Genomic DNA, 25,462 nt, shown 5'->3' on the forward strand with positions numbered 1-25,462 from the left:
AGTAATTCTTACAGCAACTTTTGGAATGAGTCAAAAAGCAACAAGTACCATACATTATAATAATAAAGGGTGGAATAAACAACAAAGAAATAACACCAATGCATTGAATCACACAGGACAATATTTAGTATGACTAGACCTTTGGAGATACAATGAGAAGCATAGGTAGGAGACATTGCCTCGTGGAAGATCTAATTTTATTCAATCCTTATATGATGGGAAAATAATTTTTCAGTTACTTGTTGCTCTTTTCTTAGCTTTTGCTTGTTGCTTAAAGAATAAATTCTTTGAAAATAAATTCACTCTTTTAAAATACCATTCCCATTTTGGTGACATCAAATCAGTCACACTCAGAAAATTTTAAGGGACATATAAAATTTAAAAGGATAACTGTGTCAAGTAAAGCCAAAATGGAAAGGGTAAAAACATTCAGCTAAGTTGAATACAGCAGTGTATGAGGAAATAAAAAATGTGAATGCACATTGAATATAATTTTTTAAAAACCAAAGCAGTGAATTTCTTTACCTTTAAATTTTATTTGACGCACATTTTTTGACCAAGTTCTTAAAGGATTCTTTCACCTGTTTGTTTCTAAGGGAGTAAATAAAAGGATTCAGCATTGGGGCCACAGAGGTGTTTAGCACTGCTATTCCCTTAGTCAAAGCCACCCCTTCCTTTGCTGAAGTTTTGACATACATGAAGATGCAGCTTCCATAGGAAATGGAGACGACGATCATGTGTGAGGAGCAGGTAGAGAAGGCCTTTTTCCTTTGCTCAGCAGAGGGGAGTCTTAGAATTGTCTTAAGGATGAATAGATAGGAGATAATCACCAATGTTAAGGTTACCATGAGAGTGAATACTGCCAGGAAGAATGCCAAGAGCTCTAGAAAGGCTGTGTCTGTGCAGGAGATGAGCAGCATGGGAGAGGAGTCACAGGAAAAATGGTCAATGATGTTGGAGTCACAGAAGTCCAGTTGAAGCCCCATGATCACAGGTGGAAAGATGATGAGAAATCCAGCCAGCCAAGAGCTAATTATAAGCTGGATGCAGACCTTGCTGTTCATTATTGTGGTGTAATGCAAGGGCTTACAGATTGCCACGTAGCGATCATAGGACATAGCAGCCAGAAGGAAAAATTCAGTTGAACCCAGGAGTATGAAGAAGAACACTTGGGCCATGCAAGAGTTATAGGAGATGGTCTTATTCCCTGTCACAATGCTCACAAGGAACCGAGGAATGCAAACTGTTGTAAATGAGATTTCTAGGAAAGAGAAATTCCGAAGAAAGAAATACATGGGTGTCTTGAGGTGTGAATCTACCAGAGTTAAGGTAATAATGGTCAGATTTCCAGTAATGCTCAAAATATAAGTGAGAAATAAAAATATAAAAACCAGTATGTTTAGCTTTGGGTCATTTGTTAATCCCAAAAGAATAAACTCCTTCACTGATGTTCGATTTTTCATTTCTTCTTGTGTTCTGCCGGGTCTGTAATTATGAAATGAATTAGAGAGTCAGGATAAGTTTGAATTATATTTGTTGTGATATGTGTTTGTTTCATCACATCATTGAAGATTTATAACAATATACAACCTGAATCATTAAATCATTCACCAAATTACACTGAGTTTTAAAAGTGAATATTAATTACCATAAAAGTAGTACATGTCTGATGATTGCCTTGAGTCTAGAGCTATTTAGTGTCAAAGAATCACTTGATAGATCTAGCAAGTACACTGACAGATGAAAATAATGCCACTACAGGTCTTTTGTTGTAGTATATGAGTAGATATATCTGAAAACTAGATAAAAATACTTAAAATGTGAAAAATATTAATTTATTCTCAAAACTATCTCAACAAAGGAATGTATTACTTTTGTGAATGAAACATTACAAATGTTATTTTTCAATTTTAGAAAATATTTAAAACTGTTCTTGACTGTCTGAAGAATTAATAATTTAGCAATGAGTCAGGACCATCAAAACCAATATTTATACAATCCTAAAGAAACAAATTCAGAAAATTTCAAAGTTTGAAAACCTTTTTAGTGTTTCTTTACTGAATTAAATAATATTTTTTCACTTTAAAGAAGAGATTCTAACAGCCTGATAAAAAACTAAGGGCACAGAATAATTAGAAAATGGAAAAAGAATAAATGAAGTATGGAACAGAACATAGACTTAAAATCATATAATGCCATGTGGTCACAGCTGAAGAGTTCAAACCCAATACTCAGTGCATTTTTTTAACTGACTGTCAGTGTTTGATGCCTTGCTTTTGGATAATTGTTCACACTTCTCATTTATGTCTATTGTGATTTTCATACATAACAAGCTTACACAGCATGTAGCTGAAATTTGGAAAGATTATTGGGCTATACACAGTAACAGGAGCATACTATGGGGATGAATATAAGGAAAATCTCTAAAGTCGAATAGGTCTGATAGGTGATATGGTCTTGGGTGTTGGTAGAAATTGCTAAAAGCCAAACTCACTAAAGTAATGCGTTCTACAATTTGTGGTCAAAGAAAGTTGAGAAATCCTTGGGTCCCAGTGAGCAGCAAAAAGCTCAGGAGTCACTCTCAGGTCAATGCACACTGTGCATGACAGTCTCAAACTGAAAAAGTATTTTTTTAATTGAGTAAAAGTGTCTCTGGCTGCAACCTACTATTGAGTAGTAAATCTAAAGGCTGTGGGAACAGAACAGTGAAGCTCACAAGCAACAGGGATTCAGAACCAGAAGTCATGGTATCTTGGATTGTAGCTAAGACTCTTAAGAAGATAGATGGAGAGAGAAGGATGGGGAAGGAGGAGGACAGCGAAGAGAGAAGGGGAAGAAAGGAACAAAACAAAGAAAGAAAAAATAGGAAGAAAGCAGGTACAATGTCAAGTTGTTTGAAGCAATACTTACAGCTAAGAGGCAATAAAGCTGTATATATATACATTTGCTCCCTAGGTGAAGCTCTTAGCTAGTAAAAGAGGAAAAGACACAAAGTGTGAGTGAGAATCAAGAATCAACATCTGTGGAAGATGGAGAGCTACATGACCTATGAGCAGAAATTGTTGAGACAAAACATGACTTGAAATTCCCAGTTGTAGGCCTAACAACAAATACCTGTTTTCTAAAATTCCAAGAAAGAATAAAATCCTTACCATGGGAACTATGAAAACCAACAAATACCATTTTCCACTTTGGCTTCTAGTAACTCTTGGGAAAGAAAGATGGCTTGCATTTAAAAATTTTTGCTTTTTACACCACTGTTAGAAAATGGTTTTTCTAAGTATTCTTTCCAGAAGGAGCATTTCCATTTTATGTTTTTACCCCCTTAAAACAGACACAAGGGATTCTCCAGCAAAGCAGAGTTAAAATGTCTCTGGAGAGAGATGGTGTTGATGAGTGTGCCCTAAAGCTAAGCTGAGTAATTAGGTGAATTCAGAAATTAGCTTTTGAAATATCCAGTGTTGGAGAAATGTAGAGTGCAAACAGCAGTGAAGAAACAACATCAAATGGTTTTGTGTTTTCTAGTCAATATTTTTAATACAAAGAATTTGCAAAGGTAACATAATCCTGTTTTGTGTAAACATGTAATGAAGCAGAAAATAGCAAGTGGAAATATCCCCTGGGATAATAGAATGTTCCATGTAATTATTTTATTTGACAATAAAAACATACTGGATAATTTAGGCAAGATATAGTTAATAGATAGGCATATATCAAGATACAATAAAAACATAGAGATAATATTTTTACAAATCACAAAATTAGTATTAAAAATATTTTCTTGAGCGGGGCGGTGGTGGCGCACGCCTTTAATCCCAGCACTCGGGAGGCAGAGGCAGGAGGATCTCTGTGAGTTCAAGGCCAGCCTGGACTACCAAGTGAGTTCCAGGAAAGGCGCAAAGCTACACAAGAGAAACCCTGTTTTGAAAAACCAATATATATATATATATATATATATATATATATATATATATATATATATATATATATTTTTTCTTGCTGATTATCTAAATCATACTAGAAAAAAAACCAAGTTTACTTTTTTTCTATTATAGTCTTCTGATTTTTTTCTCTGTTAGACAATTTGGGGTCTGCTTTATTGCTATGAGGCACTAATGTTTTAAATGCAGTATGCTTGTTATGGATGCTGAATTTGAAACTTTTTTTGTCTACAAAATTCCATTTGCATTTATGTGCACTAGTAGCAGCTGACTCCACAGAAAGAAATATGGTGACTTAGCTCATCTTATTTTATGAACACATTTAATGCAGGAAAGCATTTAACCACAGCTTCAGCTGAATTTTCTGGTACAACGTAGAGACTGTTGTCCCTTTTCTTCATATGGAAATCCTAACAGAAGCTACTCATGGAAATTCTGCCCCTCTTTGAGAAATATTAAAATATGAAGATCTGCAAAACCACAGAAGGCATACTGAGCTATAATGAGTTAATGCAAAATACTGAGAGAGAAACAAATTAGTCTACTGAGCAGGTTTAGTGTGTACTTCGTAACCTAGCATTGTATACTCATTGTCTACTAGAGTGGAGACAGAGGGGCTATTCATTGCTAAGCCTTCCTGTAGTATGTGACAGTCTACATGGTTGTGTGTGGATGTGAGTGTGTGTGTGTGCGCCTGTATGCCTGCACTTTCATAGGTGTCTTCTCCTCGGAGAATGTATGGGAGGGTCCCCTTTTCCCCAAGATAATGTGGTTTTTACCAGCTTCTTTGATTCTCTTGAGTTCTCATGTTTTAAAACAAAACAATCCTTTGCATATGTAGACTTCTGTCTCTGTTTCTCTGTCTCTGTCTCTCTCTCTCTGTGTATGTGTGTATGTGTGTCTGTATAATAGAAACACCCAATTCTCTACAATATTTTTAGCTTTGGATCCATTTCCTCCATCATTTCATGCATTCCATTTCTTTCACTGATCTCCCCCAACCCTTTCTTCCATTGAGTGTCACATCATTATCTCTGTGCTGGAGTGATCTCACTATTCCATCTTTTGAAAGCAGTTGGAAGCTTTTACTTTTCTGTGTACAGAGGTTTGGGTAGGAATGGCCCACACAGATCAATGCTTGATCCGTAGCCAGTGGCACTGTCAGGTGTTAGGAGGAAGTGTGTCACTATGGAGGTGGACTTTGAGGATATACATGCTCAAGCTACTCCCAGTGTGGCACACAGTCTCCTGCTGCCTGTGGATCAAGATGTAGAACTCTCAGCTCCTTCTCCAGCACCATGTCTATCTGCATGCTGCCATGCTTCCTGCCATGATGATAATGGACTAAACCTCTGAAACTGGAAGTCAGCCTCAATTAAATGTTTTCCTTTATAAGAGTTGTGGAGGTCATGGTGTCTCTTCACAGCAAAAAAAAAAAAAACCCTCTATGACACTATGGCCAATCTTTTTTCTCCCTTCTTCTCTCCCTAACTTCCTTTCTTTCTCTTTCTTGATGAACAGTTACTCTTCATTCTTCTCATTTTTCATAGATTATTTATGATATTTAAATATTTCTTCTGTATTATTTTTCTTAAGCCAAATATAGGGAGGTACATGCTTATAACAAATATTGCATGCAACTCAAATTATTAAATTTTGTGTGACAAAATTTAGTACTCCTTATTTCTTAATTTTATAGTTAATTAATTATATCATTTAATTAATTAAAATATTAATTATAACCTATAATTAATGAATTATTATTTATTATACTTATTCTTATATTCCCTCTTTATAAATTTTACCTTATGAACTAAAGAAAACAATAAAGATAGAATAATCCATGGGATGCATATTTAACAACTGTCTTCTTCCTCTTAATTTTGTATACATGTGTGGTATCTTTGTGAAACTGACATGAATCACCATATATCATGCTATTTCATATACTTATTTTTCATTTTAATGAAAATAGATTTTTTCCTCACCTAATATATTCTGATTATGGTTTCTCCTCTATCTGCTCCTCCTAATTTCTTCCCATCTCCCCTCCCATCTGGATAGATCCCCTTTCTGTCTCTCTTTAGAAAACAAACAGGCTTCTAATGGATAATAAAATAAAATAAGACTAAACTAACATATCAGAATTGGACAAAACAAACAAACAGAAGGAAAAGAGCCCAAGAGAAGGAAGAAGAAACAGAGACTGTCTTAGTCAGGGTTCCTACTGCTGCAGTGAAACACCATGCATGACCAAAGAGCAAGTTGGATAGGAAAGGGTTTATTTGGCTTACATTTCCACATTACTGTTTACCATCACAGGAAGTCAGGACAGGAACTCAAGCAGGGCCAGAACCTGGAGGCAGGAGCTGAGGCCGAGGCTGCAGATGGGTGCTGCTTACTGGCTTGCTCCTCATGTCTTGCTCAGTTTGCTTTCTTATAGAATCCAGGACCACCAGCCCAGGGATAGCACCACCCACCATTTGATGGGCCCTCCCTCATTAATCACTAATTGAGAAAATGCCTTACAGCTGGATCTTATGGAGGCATTTTCTCAATTGAGGCTCCTTCCTCTTTGATGACTCTAGCTTGTGTCAAGTTGACATAAAACCAGCCAGTACAGAGACCCACTTGTTCCTATACTTAAGAATCACATAAAAACACTAAACTGGAAGCTATACTATCCACACAAAGGATCTGTATAGAAAATAAAAATAAAAAATAAGATAAAATTAAAAAAAAGAAAAAGGAAAAGCTCTGATATAACATTATGAGACCACGAACCTCCAAAGATGTCATTGAGTTCAATATCTGCTGGCAATCTACTGCAGGACATGTAGCCTGCCCTTAAGTGTAGTTCTCCCCTCCCCCATTGAGACTCTTTTGCAGGAAACTAAATTTTTATTTGCAATTGGTTACCAATTGGAGATTGATTCTGGGTTAGGGATGGGGCATGTGTCCAATTCTCCTTTCAGCTCTAGGATCCCATCTAGTGCAGACCCTTGCAGGCCCTGTGCATGCTGCTTCAGTCTCTGTGAGTTTATATGTCCATTAATTATGTTGATTTAGAGGGCATTGTGTGTGTGTGTGTGTGTGTGTGTGTGTGTGTGTGTGTGTGTGTGTGTCCTCTACCCCCTCTGGTTCTTACACTTTCTGCCTCTTCTTCTGCTGGGCTCCCTGAACCATGAAGGGATAGATTAGATGGTATGGTGGTCTAAATAAGAATGGCTCCATATGTGCATAGATTTGAATACTTGGTCACCAGGAAGTGGTACTGTTTAAAAGGATTAGGAGGTATGGCATCGTTGGAGGAAGTGTGTCACTGGAGGTAGGCTTTGAGGTTCAAGCCAGTGGTTCTCTCTCTTCCTGCTGTCTGTGGAACTAGATGTAGAACTCTTAGCTTCTTCTCCAGTACCATGTCTGCTATTTGCTACCATGTTACCCGCCATGATGACAATAGACTAAAGATCTGAAACTATAACCCAGTCCCGGTACTTGAAGCTTCCTTCATTGATGAGAGATGTCCAGCTGGAGGTCTGTGTCCCCATTACTTGATGATTTCATTTAGATTGCCTTCACATGGAAAATTCTACTGTATTAGGTTTCCATACAAACCCTCAAATGGACCTTAATTTTAGCTGTCTTTCCCCATATTCGATACCTTGTACCCCTCTTCCTAACTCCAATTCACCCTCTGATTCTAGTCCCCCCTCCATCCATCTATAGTTTCTTTACTAGGGAGATCTATCTGTACTTTCTAGTTCCTTACTCTATACCTAACTTGTGTAGTACTTTAAAAAGCTACATTCCACTTAATTGGAATACTAAAAGAAATGGATGAGTTCTTAGATGCATACAACCTATGAAATTTATATCAGGATGAAATAAATATCTTAAACAGTTCCATATCCTACAGTGAGATTGAAGCAGTAATAGTGTATCCTACCCATCCCACCCCCTGCCCCCCCAAAAAAGGTTCAGGGACCAGATAGATTCACTGCAGAAATCTTCTTGAAAAGCAAACCAAAATTAAGACCTTGATACTCATATTATTCTATGCAATAGAAAAGCATAGCATTTCTTCAAACTATTTTTATGAAGGGAGTATTACCTTCATGTACTGGGTGGTTTTGTGTGTCAACTTGACACAAGCTAGAGTCATCAAAGGAAGGAGCCTCAGCTGAGGAAATTCCTCCTTCAGATCCAGCTGTATCTCTGGATACAGGAATTTTCTCATTTAGTGATCAGTGGGGAAGGGCTCAGGCCATGGTGGGTGGTGCCATCCCTGGGCTGCTGGTCCTGGGTTCTATAAGAAGGTGGGCTGAACAAGCCAGGGGAAGCAAGCCTGTAAGCAGCTCCCCTCCATGGCCTCTGCAACAGCTCCTGCCTCCAGGATCCTGCCCTGTTTGAGTCCCTGTCCTGACTTCCTTCAGTGATGAACAGCAATGCTGAAAGGTAAGCCAAATAAACCCTTTCCTCCTCAGCTTCCTTTTTGGTCACGGTGTTTTGTTGCAGCAATAGAAACCCTAAGACACTTGATAATGCTTTTTTATGTTTGGTTTGTTGGATGTAAATTTTTTAAAGGATGTTTATGCCATGGAAAGTTTTCCTTCATCTTTCAATCATGGCAGATAGTTTTGCTTGGTATAGATTGGCCATCATAGTCTTTTAGAACTTGGAATTCATTGCTCTTCTGGCTTTCAAAGTTCATTGAGAAATCAACTGTTATTCTTATGGGTTTTCTTTTATATGTGACTTGTATTTTTTTCTCTTGCAGATTTCAAATACCTTCATGTTATGTATACCTAGTGCTTCAGTTATGATATGCTATGGGGATTCTCCTCTGGTCTTGTCTGCGTGGTGTTTTATATGCTATTTATATCTGTTTAGTATATCTTTTCTTTCCTTAAAGATGTTTTCTGCTATGATCTTGTTGAGGATCTGATCCATGCATCTGACTTGGGATTCTTCTTCCTCATCTATGCACATAATTTAAAAGTTTTTTTCTCTCATGATGTTCCACATTTTCTGTATGTTCCATTCCTGTGTGTTTGATTTTTTTCATATTCCTTGTTTATTTGATTTAGATCTACTTTATCTACACTTGATCTTAGCCAAAAGTCCGAGAAGCGATAGATCTAATAGATCTACTTTATCTTAGAGTCCTGATATCCTGTCTCCTGCTTTGGAGATTTGGATTTCTTAATATATGGTTTATATGATCATATTCTTTCCCTCCAACTACTCCCAGGTCCTCCCCACCTCTTACCTACAAACTTCAGGTTCTTCTTCCCTCTATCCCTTCCTTAGCTCCCCCAAATAAAAAAAATCATCAAAAAAACCCCACACAAACCCAACAACGCATAAAATATCAAAACAAAATAAAAAGCACACACACATAAACATGGGGTCCATTTTGTGTTGGCTAACACTCCTAGGTATGGAGCCTGCACTGGAATGTTGTTAATAGAACCAGTGATACTCCATTGAAGCAACTAATTTTCCCTTTCCCAGGAGGTATCAACTGGGAATAGCTTCTTGATTAGGGGTGGCATTTTGTGTCTATTTTCCCTTCTCTGTGCTGGGATTTTGTCTGTTTGGAATCTGCACAGGTCTTAAGTTATGCATTTTGTCACCATCTCTTGTGAATAAGTGTATTAGATATATTTCATCTGGAAGGCACTGTTCTCTTGTAATCTTTCCATCCCCTCTTACAAATAGATAGATGGTTGAACCTTTTAGGGAGGAATTTGATAAAACATCCATTTAGGGCTGAGTACTCCAAGGTCTCTCACTTTCTGTACATAGTCCAATTGTGGATCTCTATGTTAATTGCCATTTATTGGAAGTAGAAGCATCTCTGATGAAGGTTGAGTGATGTTCTGATCTAAGGGTCTAGCAATATATTATCAGAAGTCCTAGTGCTATGTTCCTTAGTAGAATAATAATGGCAGGTTTCCTGTAGGGCCCATGACCTATCTAGTCTCAGGTTTGCAGACCCTTTAGATGTGTCAGGAATGGGTTCCATCTCATGGATTGTGCCTTAAATCCAATTTTAAAAGTTCATTATTCCCATAAAATTTGTGCCACTATTGCACAGTATCTCGAGGCAGGTGGCTGTTATAGGTCACAATATTTGTAGATATTGATGATTAGTTTTCTGCTCTGGTAGCATGCAAAGTACTTCCCCTGCTAGGAAGCAGGGGTGAAGCTTTTAGTTTGGAATCAGCTTGATTTCAACACGTTCAATGACATAAGCAAGTTGTGTCTCTAGCAATAGGGCCTTATCAGGTTGTGTGTGTGGGTAACCAATAGACTTGCCAATAGTGTATGATGTTGGGGGGTGTCTGTGGGACCTCCTTGGAGAAGATTCAACAAGATATAATCTATTCCTGGCACTGGAGGTTTTATTTGGTAGCATAAGGTGTCTAGCTGAGGCATTGTCTCCCTCAGTATTTGGTAACTCCATTTGAATTCCTTTCATAGATATATAATTTGGGAAGCTTCTACAGTGGTAGGTTTCCATATGGTTTGTCAGAAGACCTTTACTGTTAACTGTCTTTCTCCATATTCTCTTCTTTATCCTGCTTTCCTCTCCCCCTCCTCATTTATTCCTCCTATCTTTATTTCCCACTTATCTCTTTATAACACTATAGTCTATTTAACTTCCTTGGCAGGTCCTTACTAGCTACCTGACCTCTGAAGCACACGTATCTAAAGGTTAAAAACTAAAACCACAAATGAGAGAGAACATGAAATATTAGTCTTTTTGGGTCTGGGTTACCTTACTTATGATGATTGTTTCTAGCTCCATTCATTTCCTAAAAATCATAATTTCATTTTTCTTTATAGCTGAATAATATTTATAAAGTAATGATAAACTATTATATAAATATACCACATTTTCATTATCCATTCATGTATTGATGGACTTTACAGGCTGTTTCCAATATCTGGCAGTTATGAACAGAGCTGCAATGAACATGGACAATCAGGTATCCGTAGTAAGATGTAGATTAATTTGGGTGTTTTCAAGAGTGGTATAGCTGGATCTTGTGGGAGATGGATTCTTAGCTTTTGGAGGAACTTCCACACTGTTTTCCATACTGAAACTCCCACAAGCAATGAGTAAGTGTTTCCCTTCCCCCACATTCTTGCTGACTTGTGCTGTTATTTGTTTAATTGATCTTGGCCATTCTGATTGAATTAAGACAGAATCTTGAAGTAGTTGTAGTTTGCATTTACCTGATGCCTAAGGATGTTGGAAATTGTTTTTAAGTGTTTCTCATCAAGTTGTGTTTCATCTTTGAAAAACATCTGTTTAATTCTATATCTCATTTTAAGTTGGATTATTAGCTTCTTTGATGGTTAGTATTTTTTAGCTCTTTATATATTCTAGATACTAAGTATTCTAATAATAATTAATAAAGATTTTTAAATTAATAATTAATAAAGATTTTTCTCATTATGTAGGCTTCTGATTTGCTTGAATGATGGTGTATGTTGCTGTACAGAAGTTTTTACTAGCCCCACGAGGTCCCATTTATTAATAGGTGGTCTTAATTCCTATGTTATTGGTGTCCTATTCAATATGATTTTCTCTTCTTTAAGATTCAGTGTATTTGGCTTTATGTTGGAGCCCTCGATTCATTTGGAAATGAGTTTTGTGCAGGGTGGTCGGCTTTGATCTGTTTTCATTCTCTTGTATTTACTCACTCAGTTTGACCAGCATCATTTTTGATGATATTTTTTTCCAGTGTGTATTTTTGGCTTTTTTTGTAAAAATTTTAGTTGTCCATAGGCATGTGAAATCATATCTGGAATTTCAATTTGATCCTATTGATCAGTATGTCTGTTTTTATGCTGATACCATGTTGGTTTTATTGCTATACCTCTGTAAAATCTAGGGTTGTGATACCTCCAGAAGTTCTATTATTATTGAGAATTATTTTAGCTATCCTATTTTTGTGTGTGAGTTTCCATATGATGTTGAAAATTGTTACTTTAAATTTATGTAAAAAATTGTATTGGAATTTTGATGGAGATTGCATTAAATTTTTATATTCCTCTGGTAAGATGGCCATTTTCAAAATGTTAATCCTACAGATCTATAATCATGGGAGTTATTTCCATCATTTGGTATATTCTTTTATTTCTTTATTCAATGTCTTAAGGTTTTTTATTATGCAAGTCTTTCACTTGTTTAGAGTTACCTCAAGGTATTTTTTGAGACTATTGTGAAAGGTGTTGTTTCACTGATTTCTTTCTTAGTCCATTTGCTGTTTGTATGTAGGATAGGTACTTATTTTTATGTATTAATTTTGTATCCTGCAACACTGATGAAAGTGTTTATCAGGTGCTTAACTTTCCTGGTTGAGTCTTTCCTTAGGGTATTTTATGTCAAAAATAATAATCATCTGCAAATAAGGATACTTTGACTGCTTTCTTTCCTGTTTGTATACCCTTGATCTCCTTCAGTTATCTTATTTCTCTATCTAAAACTACAGGTATTACATTGAATAGGTGTAGAGAGAGTAGACAACCTTGTCTTATTCCTGATTTTAGTGGAAAAGCTTTGAGATTCTCTCTGTATAGGATGATGTTGGCTGTGATAATGGCTGTGATATGTCTGCAATTTGCCTTTATTATGTCAAGGTATGACTGTCATATTTTTTCATCTCTCTAGGACTTTTATCATGAAGCAATGTTAGATTTTGTCAAAGGCAAATTCTGCATCTAATGAGATAATACATGTAATTTGGTGGGGTCATTAAGTCTGTTTATATGGTAGATTACCTTATTGATTTATGTCTGGTGAATGAGCCCTGCATTTCTGGCATGAAGCCAACTGGATTGTGGTGGATAATCTTTTTGGTATGCTCTTGAATTTGGTTTGTAAATATTTTATTGAGAATTTTCTTTTTATTTTACAACACCATTCAGTTCAACATAATAGCCACAGATTCCCCTGTTCTCCCACTCTCGCCCCCCTCCCCCTCCCCCCCTGAATGGGTGAGACAGTCATTTATTGAGAATTTTTGTACTTATGTTTACAAGGGATATTGTTCTAAAATTTTCTTTTTTATATGTGCCTTTGTGTGGTGTTAGTATCAGGGTAACAGTGACTTAATAAAAAGAGTTAGAAACTATATGTTCAGCTTCTGTTTTGCATAATAATTTTAGTATCACAGTACTGTGGGATGGTCTGTATGTCAAATTGCTCTGATTGGTCAATAAATAGAACACTAATTGGCCAGTGGCTAGGCAGGAAGTATAGGCGGGACTAACAGAGAGGAGAAAAAAAAAAGAACAGGAAGGCAGAAGGAGTCACTGCCAGCCACCGCCATGACAAGCAGCATGTGAAGATGCCGGTAAGCTACAAGCCATGTGGCAAGGTATAGATTTATGGAAATGGATTAATTTAAGCTATAAGAACAGTTAGCAAGAAACCTGCCATGGCCATACAGTTTGTAAGCAATATAAGTCTCTGTGTTTACTTGGTTGAGTCTGAGCAGCTGTGGGACTGGCAGGTGACAAAGATTTGTCCTGACTGTGGGCAAGGCAGGAAAACTCTAGCTACATCACAGTTATTCACTCTGACAGTCAGGTGGACTTCTTCCCCAAAACCATCTGTCCCTGGGCTTCTTTTTAATTGGAATATTTTTAATTACTACTTTCATTTTGTTAGGGTTTATGTATCTGTCAAATTAACTGGAGCTGGAGTTATAGGTGGTTGAGAACTATACAATAGAGGTGCTGAAGTGAAATCTGGTCCTCTGGAAGAGCAGTGCTTTCTCTTAACCACTGAGTTATCTCCCCAGCCTCAGAACTTCTCTTATTTAACATAAAGAAATAAACACACCAGTGATTTTGGACACTTTTTTCAATATTGACTAACCACAGGGTGTTATTTCTCTTTCCCAACATTTTAATTGTGATGCCTGATTTTCTTTACTTTTAATAGATCTCTGCTGATGTTACTTTCTATATCTGTTGCTCTGATTATGGTTTTGTGATATTTTGATAACTTTTTACTATAGGAATAAAGTGATACTATTATAAATATACTTTTAAATATCAATTACTCTTATTTCTTCTCTAGAGTAATGAAAAGACCAGACTAAAGTGGAGAAAACCTTAGTTTCTTGGATGTACATTTTATAGTTTCAGCATGAATGATGATAACATTACATATGATTTTAAAGAAGAATGAGTTTCATAAGGGTAAGACCTGGGTGAATTATTAGTTGTCATTGCAAAGGTTAATTCTAAAAGGAGATAATAGAGTATCTGATTTATCATGACTTCTAGCTCTTTGATATAAATGCAATCCTCTTTACAGAGTCACTGAAAGCTTGTTTCACTTGCTTGTTCCTTAAGGTATAAATGAAAGGGTTCAGTAGAGGTGCAACAGAAGTAGTGAGAACTGAAACACCTTTATTTATGGCCACTTCATCCTTAGCTGATGGCTTGATGTAGATGAAGATGCAGCTTCCATAGGTGATGGATACCACAATCATGTGAGATGAGCAGGTGGAAAAGGCCTTTTTCCTTTGCTGTGCAGAGGGAAATCTCAGAATTGTTCTGATGATGTAAGTGTAGGACAGAATAACACAGATTAGTGTAATAATGAGTGCAAAGACAGCCATAAATATAACCATCTGTTCTATTACCCACGTGTCAGAGCATGAGATCTTTAGAAGGGGACTTGCATCACAGCTGAAATGATCAATGGCATTGGAGTCACAGAAGTCGAGTTGGAGGCCCAGGCTAAGGGGTGGGACGATAATCATTAAGCCAGACACCCAACATGAGACAACTAGAAAGGTACACACCTTGGGATTCATGATGGTCATATAATGAAGGGGTTTACAAATAGCCACATAACGATCATAGGACATTGCTGCTAAGAGAAAAAACTCAGTTGCTCCAAAGAGAATAACAAAGAATATTTGACTTGCACAAGCATTGTAGGTAATGGTATTGTCTCCACTTGATATACTGTATAGGAATCTAGGGATACAGACTGTGGTAAAGGAGACTTCTAGGAAAGAAAAATTTCTAAGGAAAAAGTACATAGGTGTTTTTAGATGGGGATCCACCAAGGTGAGGATGATGATAGTCAGGTTTCCTGTTACACTCAGCATGTATGTGAGAAATAAGAAGATAAAAAGCAGAACTTGAAGTTGTGGGTCATCTGTTAGTCCCAGAAGGATGAAGGTTGTTATTGCTGAGTGATTTCTCATTCCTGCCTATAGGAAGTTAAGGCTTTATAAAGTCACAGCTATGAAAGTCTAGCAAAGGACTGTGGATACAGATGTCAAGAAATGAGCCTGTATTTACTTTCTAAGTTTTCATCATAACAAGTGTTGCCATTTCCTGGATTTTACAAATAAGTGGAGATTTTCTTAAGGACTCATGTTATTGTAAAAAGAGCAAAGTAAAGAATTATCTGTTGTCCTGAAGGATTTCCAGATGTAGCTGATTTTTATTCAGTATGTAGATAGAAGTTACAAATGTGTCTAGAGAAACATTGTCTCAGGCAAATTCTGGATATTGGATACATGTAGATATCTAAGAACATAAATTTTCTTCAATACTATTACCTGGATATTGCTTTAAGCATAAGATGTTTTTCTCCTGGAAAACAAGCAACAGAGATGATAGCAGAATTATTTGCACTTGAAAGATGGTTAGGGTATATCTATTTTAGTGTTAACTAAAATGTTATGTCCAACATACTGATGGATGTTTATTATATAACTTTTATTAGTTGATTGTGGTTATTTGCTTCTCAAATACTTAAAAGCCACAGTATATTTTACTATTACAATTTAGATATTTATAAGATATGCCTTTTTTTAGGTTCTTCTCAAATTGTTTTGCAAATACATGTGATCTGATGGGGGAAAAGGAAAATAGGGAGTTCCTTAGAGAGGGGGAAGTAGATAAATGCAGGAGAAGGAGGCAGATAAAATAACAATATGGATGGCTGAAAAATTCACAAGGAATAATACTATTAACTGTTTACCTAAAAACCCTATAATGCATGTAATTCAGTTCATAAATATACGTATATATTTTAAAGAAAATTTTCTCATCTGTGCTGATGGTGTTCTCCAAGAGTCAAAGACCACATAGCAAAAATTCCAAGCCAGACATGGAAAGCCTTCTTTTGTGTTGTTAGCAAGGGCTGTCTAAGGTAATCTCAAAACATACAGCTTATTGCTATTGCTTTGGATACCCCTGTCACCAGAGGTGGAAGGTGAGTCCCTATTGCTGAAGACACCATGAACTTCAGAAACAGGGCCCAGAAGCCCTGAGCTGAAACTGGTCTAAATGCATCATCTATGAGGACTAGCATTCAGGGTACCAGAAGGCATCATGCAGTCTTCCAATGGAAGGAGGCAACTAATAGTTCTACTCAACTATGATGCCTATGAACCACACCAATAACCAGCATGGCACAATAACCCTATGGGTATAGCAGTGGCACACATACCTTGGTAGTGACCAACTGCTTTCTAATTGGACTTTAGGACCACTCAGTAAGAGGGATACCATACATGCTACTGGAAACCTAGCTGACTACTCAGTGCTAGTGAAATTATGTGTTTTGGAGGGGAATCTCTAACCACCACCTTACTGAATCTGCATAATCTTCAGCAACAATCTGTAAACATCTGCCTGTATGCTTACAGATAAATGCAGTATTCACCCCTCACCATGGAAACTTTTTTGCAACAGATGGAGATGACTAAAGAAAACCACAACCAATCACCATGTGGAGCTGTGGCACCCAGTCCCCGTGGCTATGTCTACAAAGCATTCCCACAGCTAAGGCTGAGAGAACAGTGCAGAAGATTGGGTGGAAAGACGATGAGAACCAGAAGATCAGGCACTTTGCCGTGAGGTTGTGTCTCCTCACAATATCAGAAGCTACACCTGTAATATCTCCCCAACATGACTTCCCAAACATAAGCTAAACAAGGATGACGCCAACAAACATGCCATACTACACGGAGGAAAGCTCGTGATAACTCATGAGACGTCAACCCTACACAAATAACTGCAGACAACTGAGTAAAACTGGGAGTGGCAGAGGTGAGGATCCCCAAGGAAGAGCACACCAATCAATTGATTGCCCAGTGCCAAATGCTCAGCCTTGAAAACATACATACAAGTGACATTATATGGACTTAACAGGTTATATTTAGGAATATATATGTACACACAGATACATATGCATGTTCAATAACCCTTGAAAAAATAGGCAGTGGTCTGAAGTAGAGCAGAGAGGGATAAAATGAGAGGGTTTAGATGGAGGAAAGGGAAGAGAGAAGAAATTCTGTAATTAAAATACAAATACTAAAAAAATACAAATACTAAAATAAAATAATGCTAAAATAAAAGTTAAAATATCCACAATAAACAATGAAACCCCAAAAGATGTCATCTCCTGTTTAGTTTAGGCTTTAACTATCAGTGTTGTAACTTTAATTCCACCTCTGTAGTGTTTTTAAGACCCACAAAATCTTAATTTCTGCTGAAGTCCAATGACACATCTAAATCTTTCTCCTGCCTGCCATTGGCAGAACATTAAAAGATAAAGTTCTATAGTTCTTTAAATTGGTCTCATGTCACCATTCTGAATTTTCTTGTAACTTTGGATCTCTTAAATTTTTTTTACTGTTTTTGTTTTGTTATCCTTTCTCTATTAATATTTCATCATATTAATATGATCATTAATATCAGACCTCTTTATTTAATTTTCCATTTATTAAAATTCTATATTTTCCACAAGTGAAATTTCCACTTAGTCAAATTTCGTATTTACATGGTGTATTCCAAAAGTCAGATCTATTCATCTTATGAAGTCTTGCTCACCATGTATATCCACACTTGTGTCTTGGCAAGCTGTTCCCAGGGTCCTCTTGCAGACAATATTCTGCTGTGTGCAAACAGGATGCTCCCCACATACTCAACTCTCTTGTACTCTACGTGAAGGCATCTCCCACTTCCAATTCTGACCTTCTTCTGGCATGGACTGTTTCTTAACACAGAGCAACCTCTTTTGCTTAATCTGAAAGGCTATTTATGGAAAGCTCCTTCTTTGACTTTCCTGCTTCATCACTTGTCCCTTTTTGTTTTTTCCTACATGCCTTCAATTCCAGTAGCATTGACCACTTGCAACTTTTCATGTTTCTATAAGTTCTTACCTCTCACTTGGCTAACATAATATTTATATCTATCTATATAGATATGTATATATATGCATAAATATTATTTTTGACAGACTAATAATGCCTATTATTTCTTCAGGGCTCCCCTGGGACATTATTTTCTCAACAGAAACTTTATGTACCTACCTAGAGAATGTAAACTTTTTTGATGCGAGTGGTTCCAAGGTGGTATTGGACAACCAATAAAGAGTCTTATCCCTGAGAGATAATTCTCCTTCCTCCAGAGTTCATTAGAAGCCTCTCTTTACAGTAAGTGGAAATCATCACAGAAAACCATAACTATACACAAAGCAGAGATCAACTGATCATGGTGGAGACCGGCCCCAATGGATACATCCACATGGGTGCTACGTTTATGGCTCAGGGAACCTCATGCAAGAGGGAGTGTGACTATTTTAACAGGAAGAATACCAGGAAGTCTTCCATGAAATTGTCCCTTCTGGAAATGTTTGCATAAACAAGACTAGAACAATGGCATTATCGATCGGCATGTTAATGTGGAAAAGGGAAAACTTTCAAGAGTTCACCCTTAGACAAAGAACTACATGATATACCTTTTGATGCTCTTGAACCTGTGCCTGATACAGAGCATATATTTAATAATTTTATTACTTACATGAGTGACTAAAACTTAAATTTTATTCTAAACTTTTAAAAGTATTTTCAAATAAGCCTCATTGCTAAAAGGCCCCTACTGCAATGTTTGAACTGATGTTAAATCCAAGGTAGATTTTTATTTTTAAATCTTTGTTTGACTTACTTTCCTATGTTCTAAAACCTAGTGCTCTCTGTAATACTTGTACTCCTACCTTTATTACTATAATCAGAAAGTAATTAGTTAAGTGGACTTTTCATAGAGTATTAATTTTATTAGAATGTTGACTTAGCTGTTCATTTCTTTTCACTCTTCAGTATCTACCTCAGTGAGTAGTATTTCTAGAAATAAAAATATTTGCATAGATATAAGTCAACAGATCTATTTTAAGTAATGGAAAATAATATCACCCAATACATATAGTTAAAAAATAATAGATTCTGAAAAGTTGTTATTAAACTCTTTTGCCTATCCCATCTTATTTTCCCTTATCACAATGAACTATTAATGCACCAAAAATATTATTACAGTCTAAATCTTCCATTATCTACCACTTTTTAAGGTTAAAGGCATAATCCTAATATAGCAGTAAATCTGTCTTCTGCAGGGACTGGGAATCAATCACAGCATTCACTGAGGGATAATTGGGTAAGAAAAGTTCAGGTTTCTAGGAATGTCACTATTTTTTTTTTTGGTGAACCTGCCACCACTTGAGAAGTGTGAGCATACTTAAATATGTAGCTATCCAGGATACAAATGTCAGATAGTAAAAAATATTCTATTTAGAATTCTATTTAGAATTCTATCAATTAATGTTACAAGTATAGAGTCTAATCATCTTAAATGAAGAAATTAACTAGGAATAATTCTCAGAATTGTGTTTGAGGATGCAACCCATGAAATGGGAGAAAATACTTGCAGAACAAATATTGAAAAGAACAGGTCTCAAAAACATATTTTGGTCTTATATAATATAGTAGTCAAAACTAAGCAATTCATTTTGCCAGTGGGCAAAAACCACAAATAGATCTCTAAAGGGACATAAAAATGGCTCAACACACATTGAAATGATTACTATTAGTAACCATCAGAAAAACACAAGTCTAAACCATGATGAGATGTTACTTCATATGATTAGGGTACTATTAGCAGTACAAATATATACTATTTTGTGGATATGCAGCTTTTGGAACCTTATACAATATTATGGGAATCAACTACAGGAAATGTTATAGGAACGGCATGTTTGTGATGGTTGTGTAGCTTGGTATGTTTGGGGGGTTCCTATCAGTGGGATCAGGACCTGTCCCTGGTGCTTGAGCTGACTTTTGGGAACCTATTCCCCATGCTGGGTTGCCTCGCCCAGCCTTGATGCAGGGGGAGAAGCTTGTTCTTGCCTCAACTTGAAATGCTATGCTTTGTTGAAGCCCATGGGAGGCCTGCCCCTTTCTGAATGGAGATGGAGGAGTGGATTGGAGGGGTGGGTCTGAGGGAAGGCAAGGGTAGGGGAAACTGTGGTTAGGGATGTAAAATAAATAAAATGTAATTAATAAAAAACTTAAAAACCCAAGGTATGATACAGTCTAGCAATATAATTTCTTGCCAAATAACCCAAAAGAGTGAATTAGTTATCAAGAAAACATCTAATTTCTGTGTTCATTTTAGTGTAATTCATAAAAGGAATGATATAGAAATGACCAAATATGCCCCAATATATGACCCCAAATATGACCAAATAATAGATAGTTTTAAAAAAGTGGCATATACCTACAATGGAGGACTGTGCCGAAGATCTGGAAATCCTATGATATGCAACAAGGATGGTGCTGGGGACAAATGGGATATTGTTAAACATCTTTAAAATACCAGTACAGGGATAAGTAAGTCTAGGATCTGCTGACTATACTGTGCCATGATTTATACTTCCTTACTGTATACTGAAAAATATTAAGAGCAATGCTAACATGTTAAGCTGTATTATTGAATACTAGACAAAGGAAAGCAAAATGTATGAAGAAATAATAAAACTTTAAAAAGATGTATATGTCCTTCGTCTTCATTGTTGTGGTGGTTTCATGAGAATATATAAATGTCCAAGCTCATTAAATTGAGTCATATCCATCTATATAATTATCTGTCTATATACCTATAGTACTTCAATAAAACTGTACAAAAAGAAATGTATATATCACAAACCATGGCACTATTTAAATGGACTGTAATTTCCTTAATTATTTACAGGTTGTGACAGATTCTGCACAGTGGCATCAGTTCCTACAGACACTGTTCTCAGTCCCTTGTGAATAAGATCTTATTAATCCGATCTGTTGTTACCAGCACTATTTAGAAAACTTGTATGATGCTTATTCTGAATTTTCCCCAAACTAGAGTTGGCTCTTTATTTAAGATGTTTCCCCCTTTCTACTTGATCCTTTCATGAACTTTAAATTTAACAAGCTATTTTTTTCCTTTGAAACAATTCCTTTTAGTATTTGTGTTTTATTATATGAGCGAGTACATTGCCCTTACATTGGAAGAGAGACTCTTTCAATTTTCCTCTTCTATATGGATTGTATCTTCTCAGGATCTTTTTGTAAGTACAGGGTAGGTAGGGGAGGTTGTGATCATAGTCATGCTTACTTTATAATCTTGGTTCTCCATGGTCTTTCCCCTGAACTCCAAGCCTCCTTTTGCCTGGCACCTGAGGCGTAGTGCTGGTGTACATTTGTTACATGGAGTGCTTCAACCCGATACCCTCTTGGCTCTTATCTTCTCCAGGAGTGAAGAACTTGCTGTCCTTCTTATATTAGAGGATATTGCTTAATTTTATGTTGTCTGCTTCCCTTTAACTGTTGGAAAATATGAAACAATTTCAAGTGAAATTATCTTCTCTGGTGTCTGTTACATGCCTAGGAGTTGGTTATGCTCCATGTCTTAAAACTCATTTAATTTGTACTAAAGATTTGTCAGTAATTTTATTTAATGCTTTACCATTAGCTTCCAGAAGAGTCTGCAGCTGACTAACTCCGTAAATAGTGCTATCAAAATATTCCTCACAGATATTGATTCCAGAGTTATTCAGCCCTTCCACATTTTCACCAGCAAATAAAGGAGTAACTTTTGAAAGTAGCACAAAATTAGAAACTAGGATATTTGAAGTACGATGCTCAAGAGTACCATAAAAATTGTGACATATGAGAATCACTTAGACAAGAAAACGTTTGCTGTTCAACTTTGCCATTATCATCCATGACCTCCACCACTGTATCCTATATCATAAGAAGTCACCTAATTCATATATATACCTTATAACTGAGACACAAATGAGGGGTTATTATTTGTTGCTTCTCTTACCTGCATTAAATTTCTCACTTTGTTGATGTCATTTCTGACTTATATGGATAATTTTCAGCAAAAGAAAAGGCTTGACTTCTGATCATGGAATGATATACACCCCGATTCCTCATCCAGCATTAATTATTTATAGCAGTAGCAATGAACATTTACATCCCCTGCAAGCACAGTCTCCAGGGTTCTTCCTATTTCTTCATCATTGAATGGAGTGATCATATCCCCCAGGAGATAACAATTAGTATGTTGTACAAATGATGTCTTACTTTCTGTACTCTTAAAAGTGTTTCTGCAAATAACATGAGCCCTCTGGGTGTGGAAAAACAAATTCTTCCTTCTTAGGGATATGAGTCTTATAAATCCCACAGGGTGCATATAGCTAGCACAGCCTGGTTCCTTTTTAAACACTCATCAGAGGAAAGTGGACAATTACACAGAAAACTTAGGGGGGGATGTTGCTGACCTGGTAGAACTTGTGCTGAGATGCTGGCAGAGCATCGCGCCACACAGCTACAGGCTGCCGCAGCCTGCCACGTGCATTGAATCCCTGTGCACCTCCCAAGGGTTTTTGAGAAATCCAGAAAATACAAGTTATTATTTTGGATAACAGTTCTCGTAGACTGGTTTTATTTATTCTCTGCAAACCATTCTCCATCATTTTTGACCATTACATTTTGCCATTATTAGTTATAATTTCCTTGTGTTAAACTGTACTTGCTAAAACTACATTTTGGTTATCTTTCCTCACCAGGTGCTGGTAGCCACTGACCTCTTTACATTCTGAATAGCCTTTTCCAGAATATTATTTAACTTGAACTATGTGTTAATACTGTCTTTTCAAGTATGCTTTCATCACTTAGCAGTTTTCATTCAAGGGTCATTTATGTATTTTTTGATTTAATTTCTCATTTGCTTTACTTACTGAAAAAATAGCTTTGTATGCCTCTAACACATTTTTTTTAATCCATTCATCTATTAATGAGCATTCTGAACACTTCCAGGTGGGGTAGGTGTAAATAAAGCTGTTATAAACTTGGGCATGTAGTTTTTGAGTGGACAAAGGTTTTATTTTTTAAATAATTTTAATATTAAAATATAACTATTTATTTTCTTAGAAATCCTCCCACTTTCCCCCCTACTCCCTCTCAAATTCAAACTCTATTATTCTTTATATATATTCTTTACACACACACACACACACACACACACACACACACACACACACACACACATGTACATGTGAATAAACATGTCAATGCATCCTGTTGAACACCTTTAGTGTTGCTTATATGTATATGCTTTTAGGACTACTACTTGGTATTGGATAAGCAGTTTAGGGAGCTTATCCTGGGAAGGAGTCATCCCCTCCCAGCAGTTGTTAATGGCCTGAAGTTCTTCATCTAGGAATGGGGTTCCATTAGATTTCCCCATCCCTGCTGGCATGTCAGTTGGTGTTACTGTTCAGGTCTTGTTTAGACAGCCATATTGAGAGTTCATGGGTATCACGTCCCTGTCATATCTAGAAGACACAATCTAATGGCAAACTTCCTGGACCTTTTACTCGTATAATCTTTCCTCTCCTCTCCCAACATACATGATTCTCAGGTGTGGGAGTGTTTCTGTAGATGTATCATTTTGGATTGGGCAACCATAATCAGTTGTTCTCTGTATTTTGCCCATTGTGACTGTCTGTAAAGGTGTCTGTCTTTCTTAAAAAGAAGCTTCTTATAAGTAGAGTGTGCTCTACACTTATCTGTGGGTATACAAGTTAAGTATTTAGAATGCAGTTAGGAAGTAAACTCATTTATGGAAGTGGCAATTGCAGGTTCACCTCACCAACAAATTCATCAACAACATCCCAGAGGAAGTTGGCTAAGTTTATAGTATTGTGTGATTACCATCCTATTGAGTGGGCCTCACATCTGATTAGAGAGCTGTATAAGTGCTGCTATTCTACCTTTAGAGATCTTGCCTCACTGCTCATTGTTGTTGCTCATAGGTGTCACAGCTGGATATGACTATTGAATGATCTTGATATTGATTGAACTATTGATTGATTGACATCTTGCATATAACCTTTCCATACTAGGAAAGATAGTATTCCGGGACAAGAGTTTAGATACTATCATTTCAGTAACTCTAAGTCCTATAAAGTGTGTGGGGTCTTTAGCAGTAGGGACTTATCTTCCTAAGTTTTGAATTTAGTTGAGACAGAAGCTGAATTGTAATTTCTAGATGGTACAATAAATATTCATTTAGATTTTAAATAAAGCGCTAATTAATCTTGAAAAATGACTACTGTTTACATTTCATTATCAAGAAGGGAAAGTGTGAGACCCACTCTCACCTGCAGTTAGTATGGTCGTTATTTTGGACTTTAATCTTTTTAGAATGTGTTTAGTGGTATCTTTTAGCTTCCATATACAATTATCTAATGAAAATGATATTAAACATGTTTCATTTATTTGTATTGTGTGTGTTTATACCTTTGATAATTTGTCTGCAGAGTTTTTCCATTTTCAAATTAGATTGCTCCTTTTTTAGTTCAAGTTTTGGATTTCCTTCAGATGAACGTTCTTTATTGCGTGTGTTTTGCCAATAGTTTTTCTCAGAGTATTGTTTGTCATATCACCATGACAGTGGATTTTACATAACAGTAAATTTAATCACAGTGATGTTTTACTCCTCCATTATTTTCTCTATTGACTGTGTCTTTACCATTGTTTGTATGAAAATATACATTCATTATTATTTTAGAATTTTTCTGATCTTCCTCAGATCTCAGGTCCTCCCCATATCCCTAACTACTCAATTTCATGTTCTCCTCCTTCCCTCCCCCCCCCCCAAGAAAAACAAACGAATCAAAACAAACAAAAAAACCAATGACAAAAAATACCAAACAAAACATAAACAAAAAACACATAAAACCCAAGGAATCTATTTTGAATTTGTCAACTACTCCTGTTTATGGGCCCCGCCCTAGAGTATAGTTGTTAAACCTAGCATCACTCACTCCATTGAAGAGAACTAGTTTCCCTTTTCTCAGAAGGTATCAATTGGAAATAGATTCTTAGTTATTGGTGGTACTTTGAGTTCACTCCCCTTTCTTCATGATTAGATTTTGTTTTGTTTGAAATTCTGCACATCTTGTGCATGGTGTCACAGTCTCTGTGAGTTCATGTGTGTATCAGCACCTATGTGCCACGAAGATACTGTTTCCTTGGAAACATCCACCACTTTTGCTCTTATAATCTTTCTGCAATCTCTTCTGCATAAGTTATGCTTGCTTTCTATTATAATATGTCCTTATTTATGAAAAAAAGTTCTATAGG

The 25,462-nt window shown here is 36.4% G+C and overlaps 2 protein-coding genes across 2 annotated transcripts; both read right to left on the reverse strand.

Moving 5' to 3' along the window:
• Positions 1-527: 527 nt before the first annotated feature.
• Positions 528-1,469, reverse strand: LOC102907917 (olfactory receptor 6C76-like). The gene has a single exon (XM_006996158.2). It carries the CDS (start codon positions 1,461-1,463, stop codon positions 528-530), a length of 936 nt encoding a protein of 311 aa, XP_006996220.1. The 5' UTR covers positions 1,464-1,469.
• Positions 1,470-14,248: 12,779 nt separating this feature from the next.
• LOC102908216 (olfactory receptor 6C2) lies at positions 14,249-18,376 on the reverse strand. Its single transcript, XM_006996159.2, has one exon. The coding sequence runs from the start codon at positions 15,185-15,187 to the stop codon at positions 14,249-14,251; it is 939 nt and encodes a 312-aa protein (XP_006996221.1). The 5' UTR covers positions 15,188-18,376.
• Positions 18,377-25,462: the final 7,086 nt, after the last annotated feature.

Source organism: Peromyscus maniculatus, chromosome 18 (assembly GCF_049852395.1).
Source record: "Peromyscus maniculatus bairdii isolate BWxNUB_F1_BW_parent chromosome 18, HU_Pman_BW_mat_3.1, whole genome shotgun sequence".
Lineage (NCBI taxonomy): Eukaryota > Metazoa > Chordata > Mammalia > Rodentia > Cricetidae > Peromyscus > Peromyscus maniculatus.